At 39.6% G+C, this 25301-nt stretch overlaps 1 protein-coding gene and 1 long non-coding RNA gene across 4 annotated transcripts; one reads left to right on the top strand and one right to left on the bottom strand.

Annotated features, from left to right (window-relative positions):
• Positions 1-1851: 1851 nt before the first annotated feature.
• On the bottom strand, positions 1852-16365 carry LOC111249601 (uncharacterized). 2 transcript variants are annotated; one of them, XM_086988963.1, is made up of 6 exons: positions 15780-16365; positions 14755-15606; positions 7501-7662; positions 5765-6100; positions 4543-4767; positions 1852-4303 (listed from the first exon to the last, which is right to left on the bottom strand). In XM_086988963.1, exons 2-6 carry the CDS (start codon positions 14870-14872, stop codon positions 3765-3767), a joined length of 1380 nt encoding a protein of 459 aa, XP_086845089.1. In that variant the 5' UTR covers positions 14873-15606; positions 15780-16365; the 3' UTR covers positions 1852-3764. The 2 variants fall into 2 exon arrangements, with proteins under 2 accessions (XP_086845089.1, XP_022659387.1); XM_022803652.2 differs by lacking the exons at positions 14755-15606; positions 15780-16365 and adding an exon at positions 9368-10053.
• A 188-nt stretch (positions 16366-16553) lies between these two features.
• Positions 16554-19121, top strand: LOC147756293 (uncharacterized). Of its 2 annotated transcripts, none has more exons than XR_015327616.1 (2): positions 16554-17349; positions 17840-19121. It is a non-coding gene; the product is annotated as an uncharacterized LOC147756293 (long non-coding RNA). The 2 variants fall into 2 exon arrangements; XR_015327615.1 differs by having other exon boundaries at positions 17793-19121.
• The last annotated feature ends 6180 nt before the right edge of the window (positions 19122-25301 follow it).

Genomic DNA, 25301 nt, shown 5'->3' with positions numbered 1-25301 from the left:
TGTAATTACTCTATCTATGGCTTCTCAAAGTAAATCAATAGTGGAACTTGCTTGCGCACCGGTTGCGTTTTACTACTACCATTATTTTACGTCCATATATACTCGACACTGCCACCGAACTCGGTTTCCCCACAAGGCGACGTCATTCTCTTGTACTGCCTCTTCGCGGACTGAACCAGACTTCAGTGACCTGTGTGTTCCAAGCGGTTTTTTTTTCATTAAAGTTCCGTAAGTTATACGTGGAGTACATGGATTATCAAGTCTAAAAGACGACTTTCATTTTGAACACATTTCTCCTGGAGTAAACTCAATCGATTTTTGCTCAGAAAATTTTAGAAGGCTGAATTACTTACTGGCTAAATTTTGTCTGCTAATGCAAGAGTTATTCGAAGTGAAAGCCCGCCGGATCCGCTTGTAACAGCCTTAAAAATAGTTAGGCTTTTAATTAAAAACAAATTGACCTTACCTTATGAACAATGCGTGCAGAAGGAATGACATGGTTTGGTTCAAAAAATCAACGCTTAAGCCACAACGCTCCACAAATTCATCAAAGATTGATGAAGACATTAGGAAAGGCGGTCTTAATTGCAAGCACAGCGCGTCAATGATGCGAACGTTTCAAGAACGGAGACCGGAATATTAAAGATTAGCAAGGAGGTAGGTAACTAGGTGTCGGAACCCAAAGGATAACAAGGCATTGCCGCAACCGAGAAGGCTTCTTACAGAAGCAGAGCCGACTCTGTCAACTCAAACCTATGTAAAAACTACGTAACATGTTACAGTACTATAACCCAGGTATTGTAAATATTGACAGTGAATAAGAAATGAGCCCTGAGTAAATTGGCTCCAGACTAGTTGCAACTGTGAGTGGTATATTTAACACGCAGTTTGAGAAACCCTAACCCGCATGGAGCATACAACTGTCATAGGCTGGACATGGTTCAAGCTTCACTGCTTGCCAAACAAAGACCACACGAGATAATGCTATCGCCCTGCAGAAGAATCGATTTCGGTGTCAAATAGGCTTGGACGTAAGGTGGTACCTGCAATGGGCATCGGGAGAAATCTGCTACAATGAGATACTTACCAGAAATGAAGCGATGAATGCGGCCTACTATCTCGAGTTCCTTAAGAGATTTACGGACCGTTGGCGCGGCGATCGAAAGTAAACAGTCTGGTACATGAAAAACAGAGCTCATCGAGTTGCCTCAATTACTTGCTGCATTGAGCAAAGAAATATTCAACATTGGCTTCAGCCCACTTGTTCTCCCGACCTAAATCCACGTGATGACGAGGCTTCCCATATCCCAGACATGTCCCATTATCAGCTAGTTATTTACGAGAAACCATAGAAAAATTATACCTGATAACGTGAATCGTAGGTATATGGTGCTCCAGAAACTACCACAGCACTGCGACAAGTGTGGAGAAAAGAAGAGTATCTCTTACTTAAAATCATTATTTAAACCCAACTAGTTTTAAAGTTGAAATTCAATTTGAAAATCCACCAAATCAGCTTGTAACGACTTGATAATCATAGGCATATGCTTATCTTAATGTTTTCTTGACTTGCTCTATTCTTACTACGACTGACTCGGCTCTACAAAACGAACCGTGTTGCAAAGATTATGCATGTCCTATATGTGGTATAGCTTAGTAAACTTGGCTTCGGCCCACTTGTCCTCCCGACCTAAATCCACCTAAGTAAAAAGGTGATATATGTTTGAAGCGAAATTGAGTATGTGTATATGTTATAGTCATGGGACTACGCATGACAACACGCTGTGTTTGTGGAGATCAAAGCACACATCAGTACACCATATTAACAGTTTAATAATAATAACAAGAAACTCTAAATCATTTACGAACGATTTATTAATGAAACTGCTTTAATGAAATTGGTGTTTTAACGTATTCATCCTGAACCAATGAATACATTCTATTACTACAGCGTTCTAGATATAGTTTTTTGTATGAAAAACAAAGTTTACCTGAATTCCAGTCGGCGCAACAACAACACACAGTACAAGTACTTTTTCACCAACAGTAAATCTACTATTTGTTTTTATTAATTTGCCGTTTTTATTTTAGTCGGTTATAACGTGTCACCACCAACCAATCCAAAACTTCTGTAACTAATTGTTGTAAACTCTTGTTTGTCTTCGTTCTTTTTGCGCATTGCCCAGGTCTTACATCACCTGCGCCACGGCAGTGTACCTAGTCGTTCCGTACGATAACAATTAGCCATCTTTACATTGTAACTCGTTTGCAATTTCGTTGAATCAACCAACATGTTATTTCATATAATAATGCCAAAACAGCTCAAGCAAGAATTGTTTTACATCGCTATTATTTTAAAATCGACTTCTTCAAACAGTGAAAACATCTCACCGGAACATTGAAAATGTCGTATGTATATATATCTTCGCCTGTAAACCATAATTATTTTCCTTCGTCTTTTCCAGCTTATACTCTGAAGCGTTGCAAATATACACTCAGACGATCCCTTATTTGTTTGTAGCGCATACAATATTCTTATTAGCTATCTTTTGTTCTTATTTACATGAATTATCTGGCCTAACTGCGGAACCACTCGCGACAACAGGCATACGGTGCTCCCGGCTTGAGTCTCACTTAAGAGCGTACAGTATATCTTTGTATGTATATATCGTTTATCCTTTCTCTTACTAAAAACTTAAGAAAATTAATCTCAATTAATTGATCTCCCGGCCGCCCAAACCCCGATCCAAGCAATAACAAGAAAAAAGGGCACGTTCCAGGACGACCTTTATTCAGAGAGGCGTCATACGGAAATCTAACCCAATTATATATCAAAACGATAATTAAACGTCAGGCATGCCCCTCATAGTGAACCTCTAAGTGGATCATTGGGTCTCTCATAGAAAACTTTCTAACAAGTACCTTCAGCCTTTTTTGCCTTCAGCTGATCTGTTTTTTCGTGTGGTTTCTTTTTAATGAGGATCCCTTATGTTATTCGGTGACAGGGAAACGCTCTAAAAATGTCCAATGGCGACATATCAATGTTGAAGACAAGCCTGGCAAAACAGCCACCGTTATCATTCCCATTAAAGGCATATGCGGAAGAGCTGCTACTTCTTGTCACTGAGCACAGACCAACGCTACGAACAGCTGTTCCAAACAAAACTGGTTCATCATTGTATTATCTATAAATGAACATCACGTGAGCAGTATCATTGTTCTCATAGTTTAACTGACCATTGACCTATTAATTAATTTTCGAATTAACTATCGTGATCGTTTAGTATTTGTCTTTTCATACATGTTTCCGAGTTGTCCTCCTATATTTTGACACTCTCCAGCGGACAATTCCATTAAACGACATGGCACCGACAACGTACTCTTACCTTCTTTATTTCATCGTCATTATCTTCCCAAACATTTATCGCTATATGTAAAGAAATAAAAACGTTGAAGGATCCTTTGAGACTTCATTTAGCGCCGTCACTGCCATTTTCATGGGCAGAATTTATTGGCATGTGTGTCTAAGTGTATACTAGTTACTTCGATTTGTTTTGTTAGTCGAGGATGTAGCAATGATTAAACAAAAAATCTGTTGACACCGAAAATTTCTTTTCAAAAGCGTTGCAGAATCTATAGCCGCTAATTGGATCGTCTGCTCTATCATTATCAAACGTCTCTGTAAATTAACTTCACTAATCAGTCTCCTAGCTAGTAGAGTTGTGGAAACCGATGTACAGAGAGAATTAGTACGCTACAAAATTCTAATTGAAATTCGGTGTAAGCGTATTTCCGTTGGTGGTTGCTTTAAGCTGCGTCGTCGTCGTCGTCGTCGTCGTCGTTGTTGTCGTCGTCGTCGCCGCCGTCGTCGGTTGAATTTTCGTACCGAGATTAACGCCTGTCGTTGACCCGAGCTGTAGGGTAGACATGTGCGAGTTTATTGAATTTAAATTAGACGCGGGTATACCGCTAGTTAGGTTCGGGGCTATTACACCTCCGGCTATTTGGGTCGGCACAGCCCCGGCAAGCGGAACCGTACTCATGGATTTTCCGAAGTGTCCCTGATTGGCGATAAACGCGGCCTGTGTCGCAGGAACCCCACCAAATCCCCCGAGTTGGCCTAAACCGTTCAATTGTCTGGGATGCGCGTAGCCGGCTGACATTCTTAACGGTGGCTGAAGTGCTACAATAGCCCCACCCATGAGGAAGGGATTATTAGCAACCATCTGCGGTGTAAGCCCATTTAGGGGACCCATAAAACTCATGTTTAGGCCGGTCTGTTGTTGTAGCAGTGGTGATTGCACTGGAAAAGACACCGAAGGAAATATTTATATGAGTCACACATTAACGTAAAGAACAAGTTAACAGGGGGTAATTTTTATTAATAGACTTGTTTAGTAAATTAATCCGTTATGATTTATGGATATAATGATCATAAGACTAGTATGCGTTAAAAAAAGCATAGAAATAATACCGAATGCTTAATTTAATTGTATACATGCACTTTTCCACTGAGAGTACGTGTTTGTAATAGCAATTCACCTGATGGAGTCTTCGCGTATAAAGACATTATGCTAGCGGTGTCAATTTTGGCGTTCCCGCTCCCATGACCACAGACGCCATTAGCGGATCCGGTCGATCCAGAAGATACTTGACTGAAAAAATCTTTTTCCTCAGAGTCTGGACTCCGAGGAGGATTGGCTATTGAAGTGGCTGCAGGAAGCGGTGCCGAAATGAATTCCGCGAACAGGTCGTCGCTTGGAGATGCTGTTGCATTTTATGGGAAATAAATTAAGTATTATAGCATGCGCCACTGAACTATATGTACCAGAATATTGCGCAGAAAGAAAAAAATGCAATTTTATAATCTAGTGAAGAGATGCTTCTGTATATATATACATATATATATGTATATATGTACATATATATATATATATATATATGTATATATATATATATATATACAATAATTCTATATATCGAAATTCAGTATCATCATACATAGCTGACTTTATTCATCTTTGAGCCCTTTAATTTAGCCTGTATTAATGCAAATTTTTCTTGAATGGTCCAAAGGTAGCATGGGAATTAATACCAGGTAAATCCTCGATTTCGGATTATGAAAGTCGTTTATAATCTCAGTAGGGATTATTAAGGGCGAAAATATACGAAACATAATAGATGATATCCACCTATGTTTTGAAAACAAACTTCGAAAACTCTGAATCTGTCTCGGACGCTTTATATATACATTGAATAGCAAGAACCAGGATCTCGATGCCCGTCAAAAGTATGCGACTAATGTTTGTTTTCACCTTAGAGTAAATTGCACTTGGAAATTTTTTACGACACAAATTGGTTATGTGCTGAAAAAATTATGTAACGATTGCCAACCTGATATTTTCAGCCTATAAACCTATTTTTATCTGAATGCTTGCGTTTGCCAACAGAATCCATACATCTAAGCGAAACCGCCGAAGTGACAGGTTATAATTCTAGGTTTTCCATGGCAGGCATTCGCAATGGCAACTATGTACGATGCTCATAAGTCTGAGAGGACCGTCGGCCGTGACTGTATTCCAAACTTATTCCTTAGTAGCCTTATAAGCGGAATAAGGCAACCTAACTTACATAATGTACCTAATTTCTCAATCGTATTAAACTGTTTGATAATTTTAATCTCTCCATAGCTATTGAACTTTTATTGTAGCAGTATAGATGTCGGTAATAAACTAGAAAAGTAATAATTATTTGCTCTACTTACTAGGAGCTGCAGAACTCTGTTGCTGCTGGGGCTTTTGGACAGCAGGTGCAGTTGGCGATGTAAGGCCTTCCTTAAGGTTACCCACGCAATTCGGCCTGGGCACTGAACTTGCAGCAGCCGACAAGTCGACTTTTCTTTCTGTCGATATTCTGCTATGACCTGTGGCTGACAGGCCTAGCACACTTAAATCAGCCTTCTGCGGTCCGGTTGGCGGGATCCACTCCGGGGCGATGTATTTCTTGTGCTCGTACTTGCCTCGGATAAATGTTTCCAAAGCTGAATCATTTTGTGGACGGCGAAATCCATCAGGGAGATTTGCCTCATAAACAGCTCGACCTAAAATAAGTACGGTCCATTGCACTTAGTTGATTTGCGCTCACTAATGTCAGAGTTAGAAGTTTTGAACGTCTTAAGCGTTTTATAAAGATCTTGCGCACCTTTCTCAAAAAAAACAGATAGGTTACTGAAACATTTTACAATGTCTAAACGTAAGTATGCAACGTGTTATTATTGTTAACAACGTGCAAACCCGGGTATATTTCAACTCTATTTAAAAGGTACTTTATGAATGATGTTGATACAGTCAATGGCTCAAACTATCGCATCCGTACTTGAAATACACAACGCTACTTATTCAAAACAAAATACACCCTTATAGTGTGCTGTATCTCATCGCAATTTGAACTGGCCAAAATAAATAATACAGAAATTGGAGTTTTAATTCCTAGTACATATGCATTTTACTGAGCTTAAACCAGCCACCTTTGCTAGCATCTTTCTACAGCAGCTGAAGGTTTAGCCGTCAAAGCCGCTATGCCGACCCAAACTTCATTTGAATGTTCAATAAAAGTTGCTGCCGTAGAAATAGTTCCACGTTTGTTCTTTATGACTACGATAAGCCGATGACAAACTCCCGTTAGTTCTTAAAAAGAATGTGAGATCAGAACGGTTCCCTAGTGCTTCGAAAGCGACTATATGACCTGCGAAAAACCGCATTGTTTTAACTTGGCTTGGTCCATTTCCGATGTTTGCATAGGTTTGTAAGCACAGTAACTGATATGTAATGGAGTTAAACTATCAATCACCACGCCGTCTCAAAATAGATACTGTCCCTAAAAGAAAAGCGATAAGCGTCAGCCTATGCGGTTATCGATCGTTTCCTCGATGCGTTTCCGCCGACTTGGACTGCTTGCCTAGCAGAGTAGGCTGTGTTGAATTCAGCCAAAGCAGATTCCGGCTTACCATGTCTATGTCAGCAGTAATTGCAACTCTAGCATCTATTTGCCATCGCAACATCAGTTACTAATCAATGAAATACGACAGGAATAATTATTCTTTTTATTAAAACGGATTAATTTAGTCGTGCTGAATTTCGAACAGTTTCTCTTAATATATATATATATATTGCTGTTCCGCTAAATTCGCGTAAATAGACATGGAGACGAGTTTGTAAATATTGGACAATAAAAAGTATGTTAAAATTCTCTTATACTCGATTACTTCAGGCGTGTTTGTCGACTGTTGTCCGCATAGGTCCAACTTCTCTTCATTTACACTACATTCCTGAATTTTGTCTGAGTTCCAAATTTTTGTCAACTTATACCTTGACCAATGTTAGCGCGAAAGTGGCAGGTAAGAACAGACCAATTATTTGAGAAAGCGCTGAGTTATGGCTTAGGAAGCGAACATGAAACCGGAAACATTTTATATAAGAAATAATGGGTCTTACTACTTACCCTTTGAGTTTCCCATGCTCTGCATGGATCCAACCTGTTCATCGGTCCAAGAGTCGAGGTTCACCGATTTCACCCTGGAAATGTGGACGCCAAGATTTCGATGGATACCCGCACAGCGAATGCAGACAAAGATCCCAAGGTTCCACGAAGCCCATCGCGGCCCTAAGGTAACACGAGAACAAAAAGAAAAAGATCACCAATAATGAAAATAGTTTGATCAAGATTATCGAATACAATCAGGCTGAACCTCTCAGTGCAGATAGGTATTAATATATATTTAAAAACTTTTTATTAGTGTATTTGTTAGATTCGAAGCTAGTAATATTACGCCCTAATTATTTAGCCATCGTAAAATCGAACGTTCCGTAATTGTTTAGTTGTTACAATATCGCTAAATATTTAAACGAGTTACACAAAAAGCTTTAGACATTAATAAGAGCCTAATTAATAAGACCTTAATAAGAGCTAGAAATGCATAAACTATTAATGCGAGAACTGAAATTGTTGATAAAGCCTGCAGTTTGCACGAACGATTTGAATATAAAGGCTTCCTCTGCCTATGCAAAAACAGGATTCTCTCACTTAAGCAATTCTCCATCGCGTTGCATTAGTTAGAAAACGAGTTTTCTAAAAATAGCTAAACTGTGTTTGCATGACGACAAAGGCTACATAAATATCAAAGCTTGATCATTTCGAGTCATCGACGTAAAACGTGAACATCATTTATTCTAACACAAATATCAACTAGGGCAAATAATCTAGTATTTACTCTATTAATTTGGTTCTATCCGCAAGTAATAAAACATAAGTACTGTCGTTGAGAAAAACAACGGCTTTTCTCTCCTAAAGGTGTCCCTACTTAAAATTTATTGATGGCCTATCGTCATTTTTATTGATGGTTCAATGTAGCACTAAATGACGTTTTTTATTGGCAAAACATGCCCATAAACTATACTAAAAACATACGCATAACATCAGGACAGACCCGTCCGTCTTTAATATTTGAAGGGTTTAGCAATCTCCTACTTACGTTGAACCCTGGCTTATGCCAGTTGATATTCGATTTACTTATTCGTCTGTATACTCGTTCGTTCGAAATAGACACGCTGTCTATATACAAAAGCTTTACTACTCCCAAATAACCATACGACTGTCAGCTGCTTATTGTGCCCAGTTCTGCGGTAGCGCCCGTATGACCTATTTCAATACGCAGCGTTTGAACTGATGCAAAACTACACCTAGCTTCGTAGAGCTAAATCAATAGCAGCTTTTGGAACTAATTAGAAAGAAAGGGCTGTAATTTTGTGATCAATATGCTGCTGCTTTTCTACAGAATCTATGTAGAATTGTAATCATTGCATCTAGAGACTCGAACAAAGAGTCTTTTGGTTAACTGCAATGATACTACTGTTGAAGCACGCAACATACCTTCCGCAGGGAGACTCTAATATGATATGAAGATCTGTAGAGAAGTTTAAGTTCAATGTACAATTTAGGACTTTTAGAAATTCAAAAACAACTGTACAGTCAGTTATCACCCTATTCAACAAGCATAAAAAATAATTCGCTCCGTCTCTAACCATAGCATGCGTATAAATCTAAAACACTCAGATATGTTTCATAAGCCAACTACAAAAACAGAATTGTATCAGCAGAAAATATATAACGGCTAACAATACGTAATTCGATGGCTTCTCTAACAGAAAGCTTGGGATAAAAACAGTATTAGTCAGCTTAGAAGCGACATGCATACATTACTAAAAAACTAAAAAACCGTTCTTTCCCTGATAATCTCAATAACTTCATAATACATTTTACATGATATCCATTCTATCTATATGCGTTCTCCCATGCGTTTTCTACTCACCTCATTTTTTTGATCAATCATGACAGACGTGTGTTATTCAAGGTGAACACATCGTAAAGGTTGTAAGTCATCTTTACTAGTCTGGAATCGTTCCATGATGCCAGCTATTTCTTCAAAACGTAGCCTGATACTAAGACTACGTCTTGCCGTGTCGAATTTGTCAATCCATCAATATTACTACTACCATCAATATCTACCGATATTAGCAATGCAGCCTTTGCCGTGAAAAAAAGAGTATGTAAGAATAAAGGACACAACAATATGCCCCACGAAGCGAAACGCTAAAATGTGAAAATCCACGAAATACTCCCCCTGGATTTTAACATTAAACAGGGCGCCGTTGTTTGTTATTCAGCGGTAAAAGATAGAACTACTCTGGAATTGGCAGAACAGCCACAACTCGATAGTGGGACGCTATTGTGAGCGTAGTATAGTTAGCGTAAAAAAAATCGCTGAAACGATATAACCGCCACATTCACTTGCAGTTGGGCACAGATAGCTGTTCAACAATAGTCCTGTTCCTGCTATACGCTCTAAGAGAATCACTGCTCAGTTTCAAGCTGCTACCGAAAGACAGAGTATAACTCTGCAGTTCGCCAAGGAAGTTGCTTCTATCTCAAATAGATATGCGGTAAAACACATAATAGAAAACAGCTGGTCGAAAAACAGTGACAGCAGCACAGATAACATTATCATATTATGATTTGCAGCAAGATAAGGTGATAAAACACGGAAACGTATGGCTATCTAATGCCGAAAAGCCCGTATAACATCCGAAATAATATTTCATTTAAGCAAATATATCCACAATCGACCGTGCAACGTTGACGGGTCCATGTGCTTTCCGCAGTTTTCAAGGACAGCTCATAACGTGCAGAGGCAAATTTTTTAATTGATCAGTTCAGATTTTCAGGTGCCAGCGTTCATGTACGGGACGCCCCATATGTCCCTTGTTCCAATTGAAATGTCATCTAGCTCTCGCAGTCGTTTTTCTGACGACAATTTCCCAGCCCATATTCACAGAAATTGCTCTAGCCGGTATCGAGACATACGTACATATCTGCGTGAATTTATCAACTCGATTTGCACAATAAGATACGTGTACTTAGCATTCCTATACGAATTCTTGCATTATATACAAATCGAAGATACTTTTCACGTACAAATATTTTGCCAGGCATACAAATAATCAATATATGCACTTGATGAAAGGTCCACTTATTGCATCAATCCAAATCAATTTTTATAATAGAACTTAGCGTTTATCGAAATAGGAGCACACTACGGTGAAGTGATGCTATTTATGTTATGTAATTATGTAAAAAATGTTCTACTGAGGACTGATGGCTAATCGTATTTAATTGCAATATTTATGATCCTTTTAAGTTGATGGGATTGAAAAGATCCACTTTATTAGCACTTAATTAGCTGAGCAGAAATTATTGCTTGTCGTTTATATATGTCTCGTCTACAATGAGTGATCGTCCACGAAGCCGTACGTAATCAAATATATCGAACGAACTTCGTTTGATACCTAACTGCTACAAGCTTCTTATTACAATGTTTCATCATTGCTACCCTACATAATGAAACGTTCGTATAATGGGCATATTTTGTAGGTCACGGGGCATGCATTTAAAAGTTCCGTCATTTAGCTTCATCCAGCGCTAAAAATGATAAAACATGCCTTGCTTCCTTATTAGCCGTCGATATTTCTCTTGGTTAAGAGTGGAAGTGGGCGCATTCTCCTGTCACATCTCTGAGCGGTTCGTTACATTATGCCTGTAACATCGCCATCAATCGCTATAACATATTCAGTGTCGCTGTCTGAACAAGTGGCGCCTTAATTGTTGTGATTTACATAAGCTTATGTACCTGTCATGTTTGGCGTTAATCGGATACTTACAGCTTACGAGCAGTTGTTGCATCTTTTGAGCTGTTGAGTTCCTTCTGTGTTACCGAATAACAGCCCCTAGTTATTTTATGTCATTGAGATATTTTCCTGTTTAACGACAGGAATACCTTATTTTTTTCCAAAACCTGATGTTAGCTTACTAGCAAACGCAATACCCCTACCGACATAGCAAAGATGTGAAAGTTTTGAATTTTAAATAAAGAATTTTGTCCCTTGCTGCAGAATTAATGATGATAATTGAAAAAAAAAACACCAATATTAAGAATAACTACCCTTATCAAGGACTTGCAATATATTAAATATTCGTGGGAATTCACTGTGCTCCGGTTTAAAACGTTTCCAGATATTTTGAGTAGATTCAAGGATAAACTACTTGAAAAATTTGGTTTTTCCGAACCCTAATCTTGATATCTCGTGATAGAAATTATTATGCAGAAGAATGTCCTAATAACCTTAATCTAATTATCTGCGATTGATGGCGATGTCGCCACTCTACTGACCGTTAAAATGACAGTATGTTTATTGTTTTGGGGTTGCTACAAAAGCTTCGTCCTAATTAAATATGTGCAGTTTTCTCTTTATTAATGACTTCGCTTGCGTTGCAGCCTCATTTGTTGACGTCTGGATCAACCTTCAAACGGTAGCCACTAGAAAGCTTGTCTGCTTGGAGCGCTTTACTGGTCTCGTATGCTGTGTCCATATCGCTGTTTCAATTATCGACATGGCTTTACATAACCGCCAACGAAATCTAACTCAGATCACCGCTTAATAACCGCTCTTAGGACTGCCCTTTCGTCTTACACTTGGGTTATCCGTGATATATGAGGAAGGAAGGTTACACTATACGCACGCCAGTTGAAATTACCCACGCGGCCATTATGTACTATTTTACATCCGCGATAATATAGGCGAAACTTAGTGTGAACATGTTCAATTAAGGATACCATCACCAGTGTTGAATGTGTTGTAATTCTAGCAATGAAAAGAGTAGATGTTTTTGCACTTTTCATTGTTATTATTAGTAATGTATTTATTCACATTGGCGATAGTAACGTCATGCATTCAGGCATAGATTTCCCTCGAAATGTTCATTAATCGAAACGAGCATGACATCCACAGAAGTGACGGATTTTAATACAGTAGCAATAGTACAGTTAATTCATTCTACGGTTGCTACCTATTATAGATGCCGAAGGTTCTCGTGGCATCTTGTTTTCAAACAAATTTCTATCAGCTCAACCCGATTTATAATACTACTAAACTTGCATCAGCAAACGAACTTGTGATAACCAAAGCGGGAAGAAAATAAAAGTGCCGTTATAACAGTAAACAAATTTTCGTTACACACATAGAGATGTTAGCGTCAAGTTGAGCGCTGGTGCAGTAATAATCATAGCAGACTGCTAAACCCATAAAAAATTAGTAGTAATGGTCGCATGGTTATCTAATAGTGACTTTACCTAATAAATTGTTTTTTGAATAAATTTTTAGTTAATATGGAACAAAACTTGAAAACGCGCGCCGTTAAAGATGATTTGCTCAACATATAGCTGACTCAAAAATTCCTCACAAGGGCTGAGACTCGCTAATGATTTATCAGTTCATATATTACCGCCATAAACAAGCTGTACAACTAGATCTCGAGAATACTATGAACATTCAACTCGCGCGTTACTAGCACGTTATACAAGTTACATCCACGCTTCTTGTTATCCTAATCTTACCTGGTTCTAGTTAGGTATCGTTTTCGATATGTGCAGTCTTTGTCTCAGGGTTTAGTGGCCATATTATATCAGGTTATTTGTAAGGCTACTGTCAAAAGGACTACTACAAAATGATATCGCACTGTGCTTATGGATAGATGACGAGACTGTACGTCCACTTAGTGGTGCAACAGACAAGTTTTTTCGTTGTCATCCCTCCTTATATTAACTGAATATTATTTAGTTAGGAGAGATTATATATGTATATACATAACCTGATGAAATTATAAAAAATCTGGTATAACAGATTTTTAATGATTTCAATCGCGATTTAGCTTCGGCTTTGTTAAGGGTATGATTAAATTAAGGATACGGGTCATGAAGCGTTCGTCCCGGCTTCTTCGATCACCTCTAGCTAAGGCTACCATCAACATAGACTCGAATACTATACGACCTGCTGCTGCATCAATAACGGCTAGCCTACGGCAACATAACCTGCCGTAGAAATTTTTCAGCTAGACCGTTTAGCCAGGTAGGCAGCTATGGACACGTTGCTACTCTGTGCCTTTTTCTGTCAGACGTAGGGCGGGATAATGACTCAACGAAGAGACTTGCCTCTAAGGGCCAAAGACAGCTAAATTTGGCCGATTCATGCACATCTATAGCCATATACTCCGCTGTATAATAAAGTAAAGCCGATTGTTTTTTATTGAAAACGAGAAAAAAATTGAGACAGAACTTCTACGGAACCTCTGCGAATCGCTGAATTTACGTGACCTTTTTTTGTCAGCCAAAAAGACGCAGAAAATGAAAAAAAATATTAAGCTACGTTTATTAAATACAAAAATAATTTTTATCATAAACTTAAGAATCAGAACTTCAAAGTGTTTACTGACGATAAGGAAAAAAAGTTCAGCCAAAACAATTCGGTAAAATTCTTCATATCAAAATCTGTGTGCACTGATGTTATCAGAAATTAATCGATAGTAAAACTTTCCATCAAGCAATGTAACACGATAAATTGCTATGTATAACCTCCACTGCAATAACTCGTTTTGTTTAAGCATGTGGTGGGAATACAACTTAACTATTTACATCATAAGGAACGCCAACAGTCGGGCGTTCTCGAAGATGTTCGTTATAATTATAACTAATCATTTTCTTCTATCAGTAGCAGCAAAGCAGTTTTTTTCTACCGTGCAAAGATTCCTCAACAACAGTGAAGCACACACAACGATTTTGGAACCTGGACATCATTTTAACAGTATAAGTTGACTGATAATCATCTGCCATAGTTTTCCAACTTGATTCAGTTCTCACAGACCTAATGTTTTTCTTTGATTTTGAAAACAAAACTTCGTACCCGTTTTAACATTTGAATACACTCAAGCTACCACTACACTTGTCGCTACAGTAATCGAGAAAAGAGAGTAGCAATTAAATCAAGTTTCCTAATAATTTTTCCTAATCTAAAAATCAGTAAGTGTATAAGATTGTACAGATGCCATATCCCAATCAGGCACATACCAGAAGAACTTATCCCATGAAACATTGCATAGTTCTTTAGTTTATTCCGCCCGCCGGCCGGTATCATGATAATAATGGACCGGTCTTTGAGCCCCGCAACAAATAACAACAATAGCGTAAAATATTCATAAAATCCATTGTATTACTGCACAAACAACACTGGTGTATTATCCAGATGGCATAATTATTGCGGTGGCTTATATTTATATACAGTTTGAAATAGCATTCAATTTTGGTAGTACCTTTAGCATCACAGTCGGCGCAATATTTGTTGTCTTCCTCCCGGAGTAAATAACTAAGAAGGGCCTGCAGCTTATCCTGGAGGGCCTTATCGGCTTTGGCGTTACGAGCGGCGCTCATGCTGAGCTCTTGACACACGCACACACGTTGTTACAATTAAACGATGTTAACAGAAGAACAGTTTGGTAGCTAATTGATCCGCACGTGCATAAACAGAATACTCGGTCGTGCACCTTTTCGCTGCCGTATCCTTTGCTGTCAATATCTTTTGCCAATTATTATTACTATACGCTATTTAAGTGTGAGCCACTACAACATCACAGTCCATGGCTAGCTGCGTGTCTCCACTTTTTGTCTCACTAATAATATCAATAATAGTCACGAAGAAAACACGATAAAATATGCGGATGTTTTGTTCTGGGTGCTCGAAATCGTCGTCGTTATCCAATACGGCTACTCAGCCCAGCACTTGGCTCTCTGTTAACTGTGCAATGTCCGTTCAAGCGACTGGCGATCGTATGTCGATCTTTCGGTCGGCCGCTTTTTGATTTGCTGTTAGTGTACACCAACAATTCGTGTACGGTGCAGAAACGGCGTCTGCACAGATATTCACCCACTAACTTACGGGCTTTTTCGCATAATGTTAGTTTACGTATAAGTGATGGATGGAAACGATTGCTGCAGCACGCTCGCCGCTGATGGTAATACAGGCAGATCAGAGCTGTCACACGCCGTTGCTGCTGTTGCGCCAACGTAATTCGATGTCAAGATCTGGTTGGGACGGAATGATTGTAACATTTAAACAATCAAACAACCCGTAAGCTACAACCGGGCTCTTGGCGATATAGCTGGTACTGTGGAATTGGAACAGAGGGTAAAATTTTACGAAAAACAAGCACACAACGTCGTCACAATACACAACTTGAGTAAGGCGATTGGCAAAGGTCAATTTGGGTGGTCAAGAGACAACTGAGAATGCCCTTAACAAAGCTACACACGACGGATACAAGACGGCTATTTCACATACCGAATATTCAATGGACGGATCGGCTAACTCAGTAATATTGACAGCAACAAAACGTTACATCCCGCACAGAACAAATGCCCAACTTCTGCCGCCGATACGCACACGCCGTGTGCGTGCTATCCCGCAGTCAGATGAGCAAAAACAATTGTTCTATAACGACAAAGGCAGTGAGTCACACTTTCCTTCAATGGTAATATCTCACGTCACTTCACCTGGCGGTAACTTTATGACGATGGCGACAATTGTCGTCGTAACATCTTCCTAATTGGTAAAATCAATGCGTGTGATAGATTAACGAACATTCCACCAAAACCACTCGCTCGTCCGCCTGTCAATATCCAACGAATGGCGACTACCTGCTACTGCTCAGAATAGTCGCAATTACCAACCGTCGGAACCGCCCCTGTTGTGAGCAGCAGCAGATATTCAACGAATGCAACTCTTTCTTGGCCCTTCTTCCTATCGGAAGAATTAAACTGACAGAGATACGAGCATATTGGCTGAGACTGATGGGTAGCTGATTGATCACGAGCGGCGCTGACGGCAGGCGACACACGGCGGGAGTCGTAACGTTTCGACGTGGTGGGTCGTTATCTACCTCAGTAGCGTGGTACTGAATAGTGCTATATGGCGGTGCCACATTCGTATCACGCCAACGGTACGCACAGGGATGTGTCAGTAAAGGAACGAAGAGCTTTCGTTTCGGGCCGGAACCCCATTTGAAGGTTGTGCGCTTCTCGAGACAAATTACACATAGATGAAAGTGTGAGTTTATGTGAGCTAATTAAAAGCTTTTAACTCTATTCTCCATCGCTAGAATGTAGAATCCCAATTGGCATTCCGGAGGCGTTGGTGAATATACCTAGTGTGATATAAAAGTTGCTAGAAGTTAATCTCATTAATAATGTGCGATCATTAAAATGTGCCGTGGAACATTTTTATGCGGTGTTTCTCGTTGACGTTCCATTTACTGATCTCATGTCTAAGCAACTCGCAAAGTGAAGAGACGAAAGACTCATCGAACGTCGAAAGACCGCCATCATCTCAGCTGTGTCAATTCAAATTTCCCGCCACAAAGAATGTACCGTTTTTTTGCATGAACCTCAGCGGGATTCCCCATGAAGAACCCGACAGTGTCATTCACCAACTACGTAGAATACTTTAACATATAATCCGTTCAATAAAAAGCTATTGAGTTTATTCAAATAGGCAATGTAAACCCCGCTCACTCGAGTGCACTCACTGGTGCTCTCTGCCTTATGGCCAATCGAGTACATATTGTTCAGACTAGGCGACGCTTAGCTCTCTCCAGCCACCAACTTCTCGTCGGCTTCTCCCGCTCCCGACCTATCCAGTGGGCTCAGGAACGGCGACCGTAGTTCTAGCTTTTCCATTGAGTGCAGTATCATGTTTGTTGCATGTCTGCAACAACAAATTTCGCTGGCGGTAGGCAGTCAACCTATGCTACCGGTTTATCCATCTGCTGCCGGGTTTCTGGTCTATGGACGGGCCGTCAACCGCCACGGATGGTTTCCAGAGCGCGCACCTAACAGAAATGCAGCTTTTTAGGGTAAGTTTAAGTTTTTTTTCTATTCGGCCCGTGTTCATGTTTGTCATCCGCTTGACTTCATTCGGCTAGCGGCAGCCGATGCAGACCATTTGAGTCTGCTACAACCCTGAATTGTATTGATGGCAGTATCTGCTTGAACCAGCGAAAACCAACAGGCAGTAATTCGTCTCGTTTCAACTACACTCGTATGCTATATATATATATATATATATATATACATATATATATATATGCAGCATATTTTTTGTGTCGTCTAATCGCTAGCCGTTACTGTCGTAGTCCTGCAGTACCGGATCGGTACGCATCCTTATTGAAAGCGAGTAATGATAATGATACAAGTGGTGATGTCCGAGAGGACCCTGAGGCCGCGCCCCCGAGGGCTTTTTTTGATTTATATCGTACAAATAGCGCGCTACTGATCCCTGCTATCATCGCCATCGTAGCGGTGATCCAGGCTGTGGTGATCACCTCCACTCTTTCCATCTGCCAGTTTCTTCACGTGAGTCGGCGTCAACTCCTCGAATTATTTATCGTCTCCAGCTGCTCTTCGCCAGGGCCGAAGTCTCGAAATCTCCAAATCGAACGAGCTGTCAAAAGAGCGTCGTACATCGTGTCGATGCGTGCGCGCTTGTTCACTTGTCTAACCCGCCACAACTGCCGCTGCTGTGGCTGCTACCTTTATCGCGATGACAACGGCCGTCACTGCAGTTGTTATTGGCGCCGCTGTACCTGCCTGGGCCTGTATCGTCGCCTGCGAGCAACTGGCGACAAAGAAATTGATCAGGCGCCAGCCAAGAGTCTTCAGTTCGCCCCGATCATTGATGTGAGCGAAGTTGTTGTCACTATTGACAGATGCTGCAAAGGAAAGTGTGAAACGAAAGGAGATTTAGGGAAAAATTGGCTTGTCACGCACCAAATTTAAGCAGGTTTAGTTAACGCCCTTGAGTGAAAGATGCTGGCTGAAAAATAATGAGTAACTGAAGAAGGGTGCTTATATTATAGATTTTGTATACAGAAAAAAAGATTGAAGAAAAAGTGTGGCGTACATCAGCTGAAGTTGAATATGCATCAATTTTAGCGGATAGTTTATAGAAAGTCAATAGATCATATATTTTGCGAAATATATTGGCTATGATATGATTATTTTTCGTTGATATCTACAGTGGGCATGGGTATAATACACCACTGTTTGATACTGCTGTTCCAGTTATTGGTGTCCCCAACGGCCAATGAATGATGTATTCTAGATAACGGAGAGGATGGAAACAGAATGTCAATTAACTTGACGGGACAGACAACTTACCCCGATTTTCGGTGTGGAGCTTTCAGATATCGATATTGGCAAGGTCTAGTACGCTGCCCAAATGTCGTTTATTCGTTTCAATGCGCTACTTGTATTATAGTTAATTACAAAAAGCTGTAACAGCTAATGTAGGTACGGGGGAGAAGTTCAAAGAATCCCCAATCGGTAGAAAAATACCGCTACGTTAAAATGCTTATGCTTCTATTATAGGATATGAACAAGTGTATGCATCCATCCCATATTTAGACGCGCAATTATATTGTGTGAACGGAGATTGACCACTAATACTGTTAAACATTCGTAATATTATGAGAAAATTCATTGAGGAAAAGGAAATTTCGCAGGTTGAGTAATGAAATGTAAATTTCATTATATTTTCGTTTCAATGAATGGCCCTTCTTAAAATCATAGTGTACATCGCTGTATTCTGCCGTTGGGTACGGACAATAAATCTACATAACAACTAAAATCGGAAATCATTCGTAACTGAATACGACCCATCAGTTTTGTCTGATAGCATTCGCATACTTCCTTGCAAGTATTATAAAATTATTTTGTAAATTCAAAATATGATTAAGCGTAAATACATTGTGAGCCGTCGTGCAGTTAATAATAATGGCGGGCCAACGACGTGATGTTGTCAAGGAAAACATGCCATAATAAGAACACTGGTGCGACGAGTAGATCAATTTATGTTATACCGAAAATACCTAACATCTATTTATCGTATTTGCATATGTAAGTAATATATGATATAATATTTTGCTTTGTTGACATAGATTATGCATATAAGTGTTAACATACCAGAACCGACTAGATTCGGCAGTCATGCTCTTCTTGGTAATTAGCAGAACCGCTTTCTCATATTTTAATCGTATACAAAAGAGTAATTATTTACTACTGTACTACACACGTGCTACCGTGATTCTACATAGGTTTTACCACAGTGTTAATGTGACTTTAAGGTCTAAGGCATTGGTACGGGTTCGACGCTGCCGCCTTAGAAGTAATTTCCTATGTGCAATTTAAGTGTCCAAAAGATCTTTGAGACGAGAAATGGATGAAATCCCAAGCAATGGCTAGGATGAACGAGTTTCTGGCTTATACAAAAATATCACAATAGCTAGCTCGAGGTATCAGTCTATGATTGTACGATCATATTTTCTATTTAAGAACTTAAGCCAGAAGTGTTTACGAGTATAGGTAAATTAAGAGGTCTTATCAAAACAAGTTCATCAGTACGGCACTGCCAAAGAACTTGATATGGAACTGTATAGTATTACATAGTAGTCTTTTTTTTTCGTTTTTTTGGAACGGTTTTTGCCATTAATTGTTCCATTAATTGGTTGAGTAACTGGTTCACTGGAAGGCTCGATGGGTGCTTCTGATTAGTTCTCAAAAGTCCGATGTGAACATCTAGTCTGATACATATTACGTTCTTTGAAAAAAAAAGAACATGTCTATACCTGTGATTCGACGGGAATGGCATTCATAGGTTCCATATATTTCCCTTATCATACATATCATGTGTGTCTGAGGCTGGCTGATATTGAACGGTTTATTAAGTCTCTGATGTCTATTTATTTTTAATTATTTTTCTTTAATTTTAGCTAAACAGGTGCATTAAATGTAAATTAGGGCAAAAGCGTAAACATTTATCGTAAATCAAATTATATTTTTATTATTACATGCGCCCAGCATGTTCTACGGTAACTGCAGTCGCAGTATCTTTTGCTTCAACTCTGTTGCAAGAATACACAACATATTGAACATAGGCCCATGAGACGCATATCTATAACTAGAACCACAAATGAAAGTCTTCCGGCCTATACACCATGTCGAACATCGCAGCCGAAATCATGCGGATTGAGGACCACTAACTGAAATGATCCAAGAGCTTTGTTCGGTAAGTTCGTCGTATTCAGATATATCAGAATTTTTTAACCGATTCATAGCTCGCATATGCGCTAAAAGTAAGTTTTCATCCGTTTAGAAACAGCACTTGCGCAAGGAATTCGTTCGCCTTAATTAGTGCTATAAACTTGTACCTTTTAAAGCAACATAAAAACAGTGGTTTTCCTACAGTGGTAGGCGATTGCTGCGATCCAATTTGACTTCGATCTTAGAAACAAACCATGAATGCACAGCTGTGTAAAAAGCTACAATGAGTGCGGACCGGTGCAGCCATATCTTTACCCATACGGAACCGCCCATGAGAACCATAATCAAGCTGGCGCGTATAGCTATCGATTTTAATACTCCGACTTTTTTTGGGTAATATTCAGTATGGGTTTTGGTCAAGTTTGAGACACCTTTCTAGAGCATATTCTTGCATGACTTGTGGACCTAATACGTAGCCTTTACTTCTTTTGGCATTAACGCGGTTCAGGTACAGAAAAACGAAACCGTAAATGATAAATCTTCAACGAAATGAATAACCATTTGTTGTTGGCATTTTCAAATGTGGGAAAGCATTGGAAAAAAACAGATACTAAATGACTAATTCAGTTTAATGTTTATATCTATCACTACATCTGGGTCAATGCTAGTGACGTAACGACTCCTACCGAAGCGAATCAAAAGGAGCAATTGCATTAAATGGAACGGTGTAGCCGAAGCTCGTAATGACTAAGCAGGCAATCAGTTTTAACTAAGTTACTGAATTAGCTGTCTACGAAAATAGGGCTCGTGCTGGAAACATATGACCGGAAAATCATACTATCGAACTGCGGCTGAAGAAGACCAGAGTTGTGAAATTCCGAGTAGGTGCCACGCCTTAAAGATTTTACACCGTAACAAATTGTATCTATTTATATTTTCAGCATTCTTACGAAATCGACGATTATAGTGTTCCTGTTGGTCGGGGTTTTCATTGAATGTGTAGTCGTCAGTCGGCTACGTATCCACCTGTCTGGCAACCAAATCAAATTGGGTTCCCATTCGACTACGATTTGTCGCTGTAATATGAGCAACGAAAGGGGACTGTAAATATCAAAGATATCACTACCCTAAATAAGTAGGTCCTCTCCTAGAAATGTAGTTTTGTTGAAAATGTTTATAGAAAAGACGTCGACTAATATTTGATTATTCTTATTTAGAAGCCATATATAAACGTGACGTAGGCAAACTGCCCGTTAATTACATTAAAAACATTAATGAAGCGGCTGCTTAAAAAATGGGGCTGAAATGTCATAGCCCAATTACTTTCGATGTCCCGTTGTAGTTAAAGAATATCGAGCAGGTACGCTTCTTCGATATTTAAAATAACAGTATAAACCTGATACATTGGATGCAAAATAAAGCAAAAAGATCTTCAGAGTTCTTTGAAATACTAGAAAAATGGGTGAAATACAATTTACGTTGGACCTGGTACGGAGGCTGATCAAAAGCTCATTCGCAATGAATCGGTGTTAAGTTTGACGACAGGTCTAAGGTTTATGCCGAAAAAAGGCAAAGATTAATTTTCACTCAACGCATACTTCTTGGTTTATTTTAGTTTGCGCATTCAGCCTAATATGCCTCAGCTAAGCATGCTTACTGAATAATATCTTAAGGACGAAAAAATTCGATTTTAAAAACTATGTACTATTTGCTACGGCAGAATGGCCTTGGTAAAGGCCGTGAAAACCGATAATAAACCAGGATGTAGTCATCGTAGTCTTTCAGTCATTATTAGTCTTGGGCATCCGTTATTAGAGATTTTCCTTTCAATCGTATTGAACATGAGTTTTTAGGGTGCCTCTTTTAGTGTTCACATCTTTAGTGTCCCTTTATAGCGATAGTCGGATGTATTCTATTATTTCCCTACTACTAAGGCTATTGTCATGAGGCTTATTGAGATGTCACACCAAAATGGACCTTATAAATGTGCTCATTGATATTCAGACGCGGCGTTGCCGTAGGCGCCCTCCAGTGGGCTATGATGTACCATTGCGCAGTACTATTATTTACAGTAAAATATTAAATATCTTTTCATATAAACTCATCTGTTCTGGTTGTTAATCACCCTTTTTCTTATTATAGATCTGTGTGTTATTATAGATCATTTCAACTTTAATCCTCCACACTCCTAAAAAAGTCCGCATTTTTTTCAGTTCTTATATACATATTTTCTACCTGAATAGATCCCTCCTATTTATATCCGTAAAAACAGCAAGTAAGTTAAGTCAAGCTGGATAAGATCTTGTATTTAGGCTGTGCGTTTATAAGGCTCAAATGGCTAAATCTTCTAGTTACTTTTTTAGGATTATTGACTACGTTCCCTTTTTCGAAGGCAGAACTATTGTATTCGTGCTGTATTCAAGCCTTTTATACGTACCCACGTACTCGGACTGTGTGCTCGAGGTTGGATCAAGCTAAATATTACGTTCGGCGTATCGAAGTTGCGACATAATCAGACATCCTTTTCACGCTATGCATCTATAAAATTAGCATCCTTGAAAAATCGTTTTGATCTTACTTGCTTTTGGAAAAACAACGTTTGAATTGCAGGCTGCGTTGGGTTGAGTTCCTTCAGCCAAATTAAGCATTTATCCATTGAACCTTTGCCGCGTTTTATATAACGCTTGTTCTTGGCGTACGTTTGATAGCAAGACGATACAACAGGGATGCTGCCTCTAGGGCGGGGACATTTGCTTTGATTTCTTGAGATGTGCGTATAACTAACGTATGCGAAGAGGCTGTTAGCAAGGGCTAACATGTATAATCGACATGGATTAAATGGAGTAACTAGCCCTGACGTGTATCAGTGTCATGAAGGATCATCGCATTTGGGTAGCTATAGAATAGTGTCCTTCCGCTTTCCGTTTTATGACATGACATATATGAATCGACGCGATTTAACAATCAGGGTTTCACTACAATACATTTTTATTGACTTTAGCCGTCCTTTAGCTAATTAGTTAATTATTGCTTACAGTTAAAATATGGCTGTAAGATACAGATACCGGCTTAATCCCAGAATTATGTCTTGCAACCTAAAAATTGACGAATTTTTCACCTCTTCGTAGATTATCGATACGAAATACCTTCTACAAAAAAGCGCTTTCTCGACATAGTTATTTGGCATACACAAAATGTTGGTATGCCGGATCGCAGTTTCAGCCCCCTAAAAAAATGACGCGGACCCACTTCTGCAATACAGCGGTCTGCATGTACACTGTCTCAGTCGACAATTCTATTTGATGTTATAATCATATTTAGTCTGCACCTATGTTTGGACTGAAATAAGCTAGTAAACATTTTAACTGAACAAAACAGTTGCAGTTCGCCACTCGGTGCTTTGGATGTAGACCTTAAGTGAACTGATGTTCAGGCATAGAACAACTCAAATCCACGCCATTAACACCAGATTTTTTCAGCCATTTTACCAAATTAGTGCTGTTGGAACAACAGTAAATAGCCCATATAACCGCATCCCAATCAACAACAGTGACCAAACAATATCCAAACTACCCAACAAATATCGCATACAGTTTACATGCGCAGTGTTGGCACTGCCAGCATCTGTTTCCAGCAGTCAACCTAGTATTGTTCTTCTATAATGAAAGCGCGACATTATGGGCATTATGTACGTTGTCGTAGCGGCTCAATGCTGTCGTGCAGGGCTGGCGTCTCCTCCTCATAAAAGATAGCACAACTGACAAGCTCCAGCCAGTCACACCTTTTCTGGGGCCCTTCTTCTTTCGGTTTCTGCTACGAAACAGAGGCAAAACCAAGAGGGTAACCTCAGATACGAACGAGTCAGGCGCTGCCACGTCAGGCGTTTCTTCGCATCCAATCCTAGATCAAAAAGGCGCTACAGCAGAAAAGAGATGGTCAGAACTTTGAAGAGAAAGAGGAAGGGGAACAGAAATGTGGAAAGAGGCTAGCAAATAAAGGAAAAGGAGGAAGCGAGCGACAGACACCAGACACAGCAGCAAATCTCACACATCAACATTGTTATGGCTGCGGAAAACGAGGGGACCACTGGTCAAATACTCATTTCTTCCTACCCTATACTACGGTCAGACTTACCGTTATGAAGGGCTTCACATTTTCAGGGGCCGTCGAGTTTACTTTGTTCGCGTTTATGTATATGCTGGATAAGGTCTGTGTGAACGGCATGCCATGCTGCTTGCCTACATTGGATGTTCGGGTGGACAGTGGGCTAATGTGAGGAGATACAACGAGTTGCCTAAAGTCCCTCTACTCAGTCGGGCATAGTATCTAACCTATATAAGTACCGTCTTGAACTAACGTGAAATATGACTAATTTTGCTGAATTGAAGAAAAACAATAAAGTAGACGAACGAATGCAACGCCGCCAATTGTAGAAGGGCAGATTTGAAAGGAGGACTCCTATTTCCTTCGTGAAAGGTTCGCTGTTTCTTTTGGGTGTTGACAAAGGCGGGCTAAAGTGCTGAGGGGACTGCACCCTGTGCGTACGACACGTTCCATTTCTAGGGCAACCACGCAAGACCGCGTCACTATTGTGATCTGAGTACTGCCGTTTTTCGTCATGACGAACTATAAAGTGACCGTGAAGGCCCTGTCACGTTAAGGCCCCATCTCCACGTTTACAATTCTGCCGTGAAGACGTTCTTCTATATCTATATCCCCGTCAGATTCCCACTAGAAATAAGGGGAAAACTTCTTTTTGATAAGTTTC

Source organism: Varroa destructor, unplaced genomic scaffold (assembly GCF_002443255.2).
Source record: "Varroa destructor unplaced genomic scaffold, Vdes_3.0 BEIS01000004.1, whole genome shotgun sequence".
Taxonomy (NCBI): domain Eukaryota; kingdom Metazoa; phylum Arthropoda; class Arachnida; order Mesostigmata; family Varroidae; genus Varroa; species Varroa destructor.
This window is presented reverse-complemented; position numbering and strand designations above follow the sequence as displayed.

Bases quoted from the DNA above. Each gene is read 5' to 3' on its own strand.
- LOC111249601 (XM_086988963.1), bottom strand. From the start codon at position 14,872: ATGAGCGCCGCTCGTAACGCCAAAGCCGATAAGGCCCTCCAGGATAAG. The intron at 6,101-7,500 runs GTAAGTAGTAAG...TACTTATTTTAG, and splicing joins GAGCATGGGAAACTCAAAGG to GTCGAGCTGTTTATGAGGCA. The intron at 4,768-5,764 runs GTAAGTAGAGCA...AAAATGCAACAG, and splicing joins ACAGAGTTCTGCAGCTCCTA to CATCTCCAAGCGACGACCTG.